This window comes from Rutilus rutilus (genome assembly GCF_951802725.1).
Source record: "Rutilus rutilus genome assembly, chromosome: 4".
Taxonomy (NCBI): domain Eukaryota; kingdom Metazoa; phylum Chordata; class Actinopteri; order Cypriniformes; family Leuciscidae; genus Rutilus; species Rutilus rutilus.
In genome coordinates, this window is record NC_140212.1 from 525,313 (window position 1) to 536,304 (window position 10,992).

Consider the following 10,992-nt stretch of genomic DNA (forward strand, 5'->3'; position numbering starts at 1 on the left):
TGAGAAAAACTGTAATATATTACAGTATATTAATAACCCAGCTAACAGGGAACGTTCTCTCCCAAAGTTCTGAACAAACGTTCTTCCATTAACGTTAATGGTATTAAATGTTGTGGTGTTTAATAATGTTCTCAAAAGTCTACATCGTTAATGGAGCGGTTTTGTTTCTGAAACGTTTTAGTTTAACGTTTTCAAAAATAACATTCCCATAATATTTACATATAGTTTCATATCAAGATATAACAGTGGCCTGAGACGACAGAGAACAAGCGTTTCTTCTACACCAAACACAGGCATGTCTGTGTGTTCGCATCCGCATCATCACCTACCACCAAAACTCGGATCAGTGAACACACGTCATTAGATATCGAAAGCAATATATAAATATAAATAAGTACAAAAAGTCGTAGTGTTAAGGCAATGCTGAGCCGGAGATGGTTCATACTAATGCTTAAACGCAACTAAAATGAAACCAAATGCAACGCTACAACTGTCTGTTCCTGAAACGAGTGTGTTTTGTCCCACAGACGAGGATGTCGGTTCAGTCACGATCTGATGTCGGGTCAGAACGAGCCCGTGCTGACCGCTCATGGACTCAACACACTCGACATAAAGCATCTGTGTATTCTGCTCCTGCAGAACGACAACACACTCCTGCCGGCCGTAAGAGCGTTTCGCTTATTTTACTCCTCAATACAGTAGCTCTGAAATACATCGTTCATGGTTCAAAGTCTATTGAGTATTGAGTCTCTCAGTGTACTCAAAGGACTCTTTGTGTGATCGTGCACTTACTATATTTAGGGCTGTGAAAAGATTAATCATGATTAATCGCATCCAAAATAAAAGTTTGTGTTTACATAATAAATGTGTGTGTACTGTGTATAATTATTTTGTATATATAAATACACACACATGCATGTATATATTTAAGAAAAATGTGTTATTTATACATACAAATATTTACATTTATATATAATATAAATTATATGTTAATATATACAGTATATACATGCAAATATTTCTTAAATAAATACATGCATGTGTGTGTATTTATATATACAAAATAATTATACACAGTACACACACATTTATTATGTAAACACAAACTTTTATTTTGGATGCGATTAATCGCGATTAATCTTTTCACAGCCCTAATATTTACTTTACCAAGAGAACCTATGGAAGCTGGTTTCCACCAGATATATAATAATTGCGACTTTTTATCTCACAATTCTGAGTTTATTTCTCGCAATTCTGAATTGCGAGATATATAAACTTATATAAGCAATTCTGACTTTTTTCCCTCACAATTACGAGTTTAGATTAACTCAGAATTACAAGATACAAACTAAGAGTTGCGAGATATAAACTCAGAATTGTGAGATAAAAAATGAAAAGAATTGCCAGTTTTCACAGAATTGTGAGATATAAACGTGGAATTGCGAGAAATTGCACGTTTTTGGTTTCAGAATTGTGACAAACTCGCAACTGAGTCTGAGAAATAAAGTAAGAATTGTGAGATAAACTCAGAATCGCAAGAAATAAAGTCAGAATTATGATATATAAACTCATAATTGGGAGAATTGCAAGTGCCAAGTTATAAAGTTCGAGTTGCGAGAAATAAAGTCAAAATTGCGGGATATTAACTCGTAATTGCGAGAAGAAGAAAAAATTTGCGAATTATAAATTGCAAGAAATAAAGTCAGAATTATGAGATGTAAAGATATAAATTATGTTTATTTCTCGCAATTCAGATTTTTTTCTCAGAATTATGAGATATAAACTTGCAATTGCGCGTTATAAACTTTGAATTGTGAGATATAAATTCAGAATCGCAAGAACTAAAGTCAAAATTGCAAGATATAAACTCATAATTGCGAGAAAAAATTTCAAAATTGCGAATGATAAAGTTCAAATTGCAAGAAATAAAGTCAGAAATTATGAGATATAAAGGTAAACATTCTTTTCATTCAATTGCGGAGTTCTCTCGCAATTGTGTTTATTTCTCACAATTCAGATTTTTTTTCTCAAAATTATGAGATAAACTTGCAAATGCGTGTTATAAACTTTGAATTGTGAGATATAAAAACGTTTTTATTTTCATTTCCGTGGCAGAAACAAGCTTCCATCAGAATCCATCAGAATCGTGCTTGTTTTTCAGGTGTGTCATTCTTATAATAACGGCGCGGGACAGTACGGCCGATGTCCGGACGCCGAGAACTGCAAGAGACTCCACATCTGTGAGAAATATCTGCGCGGATCCTGCGACTGCACTCGAGCTCACGACTTCTACGAGCCTCATCCACTGCAAACCCTGCAGGACAGAGGAGTTCCCAGCGAACTCATGCCCATCATGAAGGATCTCTACTCAAACATTGAAGTCCTGAGGACTCGTTTCAGAAACAAGGCTTCAGCTCAGAACCCCAGAAGAGGCCCGAGTGCTCAGAACCCCAGAAGAGACCAGAGTGCTCAGAACCCCAGAAGAGACCCGAGTGCTCAGAACCGAAGGCCATCGAGTGGTTTTAGAGGACCAGAGGCTCAGAGGCCTCCACAATCCCCTATAGGTATCACATCTCACCGCTAATGAGCTGCGTTAAAGGATTAGTTCACTTCAGAATTAAAATTTCAAGTTAATGTACTCACCCTCGTGTCATCCGAGATGTTCACGTCTGTCTTTCTTCAGTCGAAAAGAAATGAAGGTTTCTGAGGAAAACACTCCAGGATTTCCTCCATATAGTGTCTTCAATGGGGTCCAACTGGTCGAAGGTCCAGATGTGAGTTTCAGTGCAGCTTCAAAGTCTCGACACGATCCAGCCGAGGAATAAGAGTCTTATCTAGACAAACCAGCGGACATTTTAGAACTAAATAAACATTTATATACTTTTAAACACTTATGCTGGTCTTGCACTCGCTGTGATGCGACACACATTACGTAATCAGGTTGAAAGGTCACGCGTGTTCCGGTTTATAAATGTAGGATAGGGTGAAAAACTCTAATCTCAGTTTCTCTTCCAACTTCAATATCGTCCGACATCGTTATTTTACCTTTTATTTTATTTTATTACATTTTTTTGTTAATGCCGTTTGACACGTTTGCTTTGTAAACACTAGACCTGTTCTTACGCCTACGTCACGCTTGACCTTTCAACCTGAATGTGTGTCGCATCACAGCGAGTGCAAGACCAGGTTAAAAAGTATATAAATGTTTATTTTGTTATAAATGTCGGCTGGTTTGTCTAGATAAGACTCTTATTCCTCGGCTGGATCGTGTCGAGACTTTGAAGCTGCACTGAAACTCACATCTGGACCTTCGACCCGTTGGACCCCATTGAAGACACTATATGGAGGAAATCCTGGAGTGTTTTCCTCAGAAACCTTAATATCTTTTCACCTGAAGAAAGAAAGACATGAACATCTTGGATGACGTGTGTGTGAGTAAACTATCAGGAGATTTTAATTCTGAAGTGAGCGAATCCTTTAAATATGAGAATGCAATATTCAGCTTAAAAGATGCTTATAATTCGCTGAGTGACGTGTGTGTGTGTGTGTGTGTCTGTGTGTGTGTCTCTTCTCTTAGAGAAAACTGAGATCTGCATGTACTTCATCAAAGGATTCTGCAAGCACGGTGGTAAGAGCCCCATAACTCTGTGCTCATGTGATTCATAGAGTCGTGTGTATTGTGAACTGAACTGCACTCTTGTTTTCCAGACTCATGTTTTAAGGAGCATTCCAGTTTGCCCTATAAATGGGAAGTTAAGGAAGGATCCGGATGGAAAGCACTTCCTGACAATGAGGTCATTGAGAAAGATTACTGTGATCCTAAAAGAATATACAGGTGGGTGATGAAAGCACATGAGGATGAAATCAGTGAATTGCTAGGATGCTGAAAGTGGTTGCTATTAAATTGCTAATGTGTTTGCATTGGTTTTAGTGTGTTGCTATACATAATAATAAAGCTGTCTCCTCAGTCAGTGTATTAACTATTGTGTGGTTTGTCGAGTGTTTTGACTGATTCTCTTTCTATCAAAGCTCTGGAATCAACCAAATTTATTTTGATACGATGACCCAAGGCCCTCACAGTGTGCGGCGTCTGTCCACAGTGTCGTCAGTGGTCCAGCCCACCTTCATTCTGACCACTGAGTGGCTTTGGTATTGGGAGGACGAGAATGGAATCTGGATCCCGTATGCTACAGCGGTTAGTGCCTGTTGTGTTGGCGCAATAAAACTGTATTTTTACTTGTTACTTGTAATGCATTACTTTACTCATTACATCATAAGTAATCTGATTACATTATGCATGTTACTTATGATGTAACGAGTAAAGTAACGCATTACAAGTAATCTGATTACGTAATGCATGTTACTTGTAATGCGTTACTTTCTCGTTACATCACAAAAGTAATCTGATTACATAATGCACAATACTTGTAATGCGTTACTTTCCTTGTTACATCACAACAGTAATCTGATTACATTATGCATGTTACTTATGATGTAACGAGTAAAGTAACGCATTACAAGTAATCTGATTACATTATGCATGTTACTTATGATGTAACGAGTAAAGTAACGCATTACAAGTAATCTGATTACGTAATGCATGTTACTTGTAATGCGTTACTTTCCTTGTTACATCACAAAAGTAATCTGATTACGTAATGCACGTTACTTGTAATGCGTTACTTGTTACATCACAGAAGTAATCTGATTACGTAATGCACGTTACTTGTAATGCGTTACTTGTTACATCACAGAAGTAATCTGATTACGTAATGCATGTTACTTGTAATGCGTTACTTTCCTTGTTACATCACAAAAGTAATCTGATTACGTAATGCACGTTACTTGTAATGCGTTACTTGTTACATCACAGAAGTAATCTGATTACGTAATGCACGTTACTTGTAATGCGTTACTTTCTCGTTACATCACAAAAGTAATTGATTACGTAATGCATGTTACTTGTAATGCGTTACTTTCCTTGTTACATCACAAAAGTAATCTGATTGCATAATGCACGTTACTTGTAATGCGTTGTTACATCACAGAAGTAATTGATTACGTAATGCATGTTACTTGTAATGCGTTACTTTCTCGTTACATCTCAAAAGTAATCTGATTACGTAATGCACGTTACTTTTAATTCGTTACTTTACTCGTTATGATGTTCTATGTTCTTCATCAGGAGGGGGGTCACAGCTTGTCCTCCATCTCTAGTGCTGAGCTTGAGCAGAAGTATGAGGCTGATAGCAGTGACGTGGTGGAGTTCACAGCCGGATCACAGACCTACACCCTCAGCTTCCAGGGTAACCTAAAAATCACCTTTACCATTCAGGGCCCAATGATACAGACGAGCAGTGTGAGTGTGTTGGAGAAAGTTACTTCTAAAAGTAATGCGTTACAATATTGCATTACTCCCTTAAAAAAATACATACTTAGTTACTTTTAATATTAGCTGCCGTACAACTCTTTTTTTTAAAGTAATGTTTTAATTCAGTACATTATAAAGGGTTAAAGCAAATTAATTAAAATAAAAAGTAACATGAATTACCTTTAAAAAAAAAAAGTAACTAAAATATTTATGTGTAAATTTATAAAGTTGCAGCGATAAAGTAATCTGATTAGGTAATGCACGTTACATGTAATGCATCACGTAATTTGTAGCTTATTAATTTGTCACCATGGTAACATTATCTGACTGGTAGTGGTCTTGAAGCTCTTCACGCAGCTCTATAAGACATTAAGGCTGAACACGATGACTGTCGTCTTAATGCCATCTTGACTGCTCTTGCTCTTCAGATATGATCCAGGAAAACAAACGCTACTCAACCAAAAAACTTGTCAGACGTCGTCCCAAATTTGTGTCGGCAGCTGATGTGCGAACAATCAAGACAACGTAAGAAATTGCTCCTGCGCTCAGACTCATTCTCTCTCAAAAACTTTCTAAAAAACGTGTGTGACAGAAACACTCTTCACATCTGTTCTCAGCAAAAGGACATTTAACAATTTAAAGGCTCTGCCGGAACACTGGGATAAAGCTCTGACTCCTGAAACCGGATACAAGGTGAGCGCAGATCTTCTGATTCCTTCACAGTGACGTTGATTTGCTCAACATGTTGATGTTATCCCTCGCAGAGAGTGACGCTGCAGAGCACGGCAAGTGAATACATCAGAGTCAGTGACCTGTTCACTCGCACCATGAGAGGCTTCAGCATTCTGAAGATTGACAGGATCCAGAACAGAGCATTATGGGAAGTGTTTCAGTGGTAAGTCCACAAGACATGCACTCACCATTCTAAGGGTACGCTGACACCACAACGATACGCTTAAAACGGAGAAGTTTTTCCTTTGAGTTTTCCACGTACAGACGACATCATTGTCAGAACGATCCACATTCACACGGATCCGCGGAAACGACTAAAAACGCTGCATTCTGCTGCCAGGCCAGTAGATGGCGATGAAACACTGTAGATTTAACAAATATTAATAATAATATTTTTTTTATTGAATGCCAGTCACATACAAATAATAAACATGACAATAATCCAACATATAGCGTAAAAATATTAAACTAATATCCACCTTATTCCTGCGCCCCATGATGCTTTGCGCGAATTATGGGTGTATAACTGTAAACAATCAGTGAAAGGCTCGCGCTATGAACGCAATACGTTATAAAAGTGTCACAGTGAGATGACATTAATCTACTCACCCTTCAACCATCGAATAATAAAGGGAAATTTAAAAGTGTAAAAGCATCAACAAGGCATTTCAACAGACCAAATAATCCCAAAATCCCAAAAGTCTTTGGTTAAAAATCATCACTGTAGTAATATATATATATATACGGGTCATTGACGAATAAGGTTTTTAAAAGTGTAAAAAAATAGAATGGAGATATAACTATATTTGAAACCATGTTTTAGTGTACCTAGGTGTTAACAGTAAGAGTGTGTGGTTTGTACAGTCAATTAACACTGTTTTTTGTCAGTTTTTACAAGATGGAAAATATTTGTCACCCAAAAAGTCATTGGCTTTAACCACTGATTTGAAAGTTAAAAACTGATTAGACATTGATGTTGAGAGAGTGTATAGTGTGTACCACAGAAGAAATATTACATACAATTATCACTGATCTCATAAATGTAATCATTTACTGGACTACTCTAAACACAGTAAAACACTGCACAGGGAAAGGAGATAAAGAGCCTCATCTGCTTTATATTTGTATTATTGTAGTTCCTTTAGTTATTAAAAACAATATTATACCATTTAAATATTTACTATATCGGTTTTACTGAATGACCTTTTGACACTTCAAAATCTTTAAAATACCTTTATATGTAGTCAAATATAATTAAAACCTTTTGAAATCAGTAAAAGAGATCAAGTTGTACTACCTTGCATACTTTGGATGTTATATATTTGTTTTTTTATTATTATTATTATTATTAAGGCCTTTGGACAAAAAAATGAGCCGTCACGTCATTGACCCGCATATATATCTGTATTATGTAACTTCTGTTGCCTTAATCAAACATGTTCATTAACTTCAGCATTGCGTGACTCTATTTCAACGTGATTTCCGTCATTTTGACTGATAATAAATTGCATTTACCTGTGAAAACAAACCTGGAAACGTTCTCAGGCACACAGAGCGCTGTCGTCGAGCACACGAACGTTGTACATGTTTATTTGAAAGCGTTGTGGTGTGACCAGCGCTGATGAGTGTGACGGTTCTGACCCTCTCAGGCAGAAGGACTGCATGAAGAAGAGCGCCCGAGGCCGAGACGTGTCCGAGAAGCAGCTCTTCCACGGCACCGACCGCAAGCACGTCGACGCCATCGGCCGGAACAACTTCGACTGGCGGATCTGCGGGACGCACGGGACAGCCTATGGGAAAGGTGGAGATAAACAACAACACCACAAGTTCATCATCCTTCCCTCGCCCTCGCCCTCGCTCCGTGTCGGAGAACGCTCCCTGATGACAGAGTTCACACCATTCCTCTAACCACTTCATAACACATCTTTCCCTCGCGGGTCAAAGTGACCCGAAGCCCTAAAACTAGACTTTATATATCTTTTATTTCATTTTAATAATATTTTTTCTATTTTTTAATGCAATTTTTTGGGAGATTTTTATATTTTATTTACCTTTAAATTACTAGATTTGATCAGATAAGCACATTCTTTCAACTTAAATTCAAAATAACTCACAATTTCATGCATAACCCTTTTAATTCGGCTCTAAATATCTTACATCTAAATATCTTTGACCTCTTGTGGAATAATAATAATATAAGATGATGTTTCACGACTGTAGATGGGCTTATAGCTGTATATGGAGTATATGAGCTGTTCCGCTGGGTCCTAAAGCCACTTCTCTTCAGTGTGCTCTCAGATACACATGTACACATTAACTAAATAATTGTTTGGTGAAGTTTCAGCATTTTTAGTTAGAATTTTGAGCATTTTTAAGTTTTTCTATGTGAACTGAAGCATTCCTCGCATTCACTCATTCCTCAGGGGGTAAATTGAGCCGCGAGAGAAGGATTTGTTACTTTTTCTTAAATTTCAACCACAAAACTCCTCGAATTCATTAAAAAAAGTTTTTTTTGTGTGTATTCGTGGTTCAAACCCCTCTGATGAACACTCACTTTGTCAAAACTGAGTTCCGGGCCCCAGTGACCCGAGGGACCCTAACCCTAACCCTAACCCCGAGTGTTCTTCATCTGTGTTCACAGGGAGTTATTTTGCCCGGGATGCGAAATACTCGCACAGCTACACCGAGGACTCGGGCACGCGCTCCATGTTCGTGTGTCGGGTCCTGGTGGGCGACTACACTAAAGGAGAGTCCGGTTATCTGCGGCCCCCGTCCAGAGACGGAGGAGACACCGTGTTCTACGACAGCTGTGTGAACGACGTCTACGACCCCTCTATATTCGTGGTGTTCGAGAAGCACCAGATCTACCCCGAGTATCTGATCGAGTACACAGACTCGAGCGAGCATGTGATCACGAGACCCACGGTGAGGGTGAGGTCACATGTTCCCTCATACAGCAGCGCGAACTCCAGCGTTAGATACACTCCATCATACGCTGCATCTTCCTCTGTCGCCTCCTCCTCTTCCTCTCACGCTTATGCCTCCTCTTCTGGATATGGGTCTCCCTTCTCCTCTTCCTCTTCCTCACATGCTTCTCCCTCTTCCTCCTCTTTTGTTTTTGTCTCTTCCCCTTCCTCTTCCTCTTCCTCACATACTTTTCCCTCTTCCTCAAGTGCTTCTCACGTTCAGACTTCGGCTTCGGCTTCGGCTTCTCCAAAGCCTCAAAAGTCAGAATGCATCATTTGCTGATCCGCCATGTGATCACTTCTTTAGAGGAAGCCGGTAAAAGGTTAATGCTGATAATCAAGTTATAAATGTTACACATTAATTGAAAATGGCAGAAGAAGAAGAAGAGGAAGAAGAAGAGATGTTCTGGGGTCGGATTCACGAAAATCTTCTTATTGTAAATTCTTAAGGTAAATATTGAGAAATTCAATATAAGTTCAATAAGTACAATTTTGGAATTTTTTTTTAAAAGTCCTCAAATATTAAAGTTTTTGGGAATATAAAATATTTGTATCTTTTTTCTTAATTTAGAGAATAAGAAGAAATGGTCATTTAAGAAGAGTTTTATAGTTAATAAGAGTGTGTTGTGAATCCGGCCCCTGGTGTCTCGCACTCTCAAGTCGTGGTGGTGGTGGTAATGGTTTGATACCACACTTATCCTCCGTTTATATAAAACTAATGAATTTGCAATTTCAGGCACTTTATAAAATATGACTTCATTAAACTCTGCGCCCTCTAGTGGTGTAAAATAAACATGACATCATGAAAAAAAATAAACAAGCTTTGGTTCTGTGCTCCGGTTGTTGATTGGATGTTGAGATGTGGGCGTGGCTCTGCAGGGGGCGGGGTTTAAGACCACTACATGATTGGAGAATCTCACCTTGAAGAGTGAAGACTTTCATTGGAGGATCCAGTTAAATATTGCTTTATCAAAAAAATAAATAAACATATACATTGAAATATGATTCACTATAAGATCTATAACACGCATTTATAAAACATATAGGGTGACTTTTCATGTCATGCTGTCTTGAATGGAAATGTATAATTTGTCTTGATTTTACTTGGATCTTTGTAATAATCTCAATATTTGAGATAATTGTCACAATAAAGCTTTCCAGTACACGACTTTACAGTGTTTTATTTGTTCATATTGCATCTTATGCTCCGCCCACTGGAACAGTTTGTATATGTTATATATATATATTTGCATGTGCTCATAATTTTCTCAGCATGATTTTGCATGTTTCAAAATCTTTTAACACATTTGTAATAATATTAGGATAAAGGGTGAAGATGAAGATCCTCCGGCTGGTCGGCACGTTTGGCCACTACTGTACGGCAGTCCACTGATCACCTGATCTTCAAACTATGCAGCAAAATCATAGACTGTACAGAAATAGGGCAAAATTAAGACACTTTTATGAGGATTTCAAGCTTCAACTATAAACGAGGAGACATTTATCGATAGAAAAGGATTCTGTAGCATCAACACTAATTTGTAATAATTTTGCATAATGCAAATCAATTTTAAAAAAATATATATTTAAATATAAAAATAAATGTTTTGGTGTCTTAATTTTGTTGCAGGCTCACTATTGGGTGGTTCAGAGGTTGAGGGCGGCCATTTTGAGGTGACATCGTCCTGTAGTCTGCAGTAACTTCAGTCAGCACTCCAGAACCAGTCTGGCTTTATCTTATAATCTGCACATATTGGGATCCAAAGAAATGAAATCTTTGAAATTGCAAATTAGCCTTAGCTATAAATGTTGATGTGGAAGGAATGTGGAAGGTATGTTCGAGGAATGTATAAAGGTGGAAGGAAAGGTGGCAGTATATTATTGTGTCCAGAAAGCTTATTTTATTTCATTTTACTATTTTTA

At 37.8% G+C, this 10,992-nt stretch overlaps 1 protein-coding gene across 1 annotated transcript in view; it reads left to right on the plus strand.

Annotated features, from left to right (window-relative positions):
- Nucleotides 1-10,237, plus strand: part of LOC311289417 (protein mono-ADP-ribosyltransferase PARP12) — a 16,402-nt gene extending 6,165 nt beyond the window's left edge. Inside the window, exons 2-12 of the mRNA XM_084407421.1 lie at nt 528-663; nt 2,162-2,564; nt 3,578-3,628; nt 3,709-3,835; nt 4,030-4,195; nt 5,186-5,306; nt 5,800-5,896; nt 5,989-6,064; nt 6,136-6,266; nt 7,753-7,904; nt 8,745-10,237. Of these exons, the coding sequence (XP_084263547.1) occupies nt 528-663; nt 2,162-2,564; nt 3,578-3,628; nt 3,709-3,835; nt 4,030-4,195; nt 5,186-5,306; nt 5,800-5,896; nt 5,989-6,064; nt 6,136-6,266; nt 7,753-7,904; nt 8,745-9,352 (2,068 nt within the window). The 3' untranslated portion in view covers nt 9,353-10,237. The remainder of the gene's footprint in view (nt 1-527; nt 664-2,161; nt 2,565-3,577; nt 3,629-3,708; nt 3,836-4,029; nt 4,196-5,185; nt 5,307-5,799; nt 5,897-5,988; nt 6,065-6,135; nt 6,267-7,752; nt 7,905-8,744) is intronic.
- The last annotated feature ends 755 nt before the right edge of the window (nt 10,238-10,992 follow it).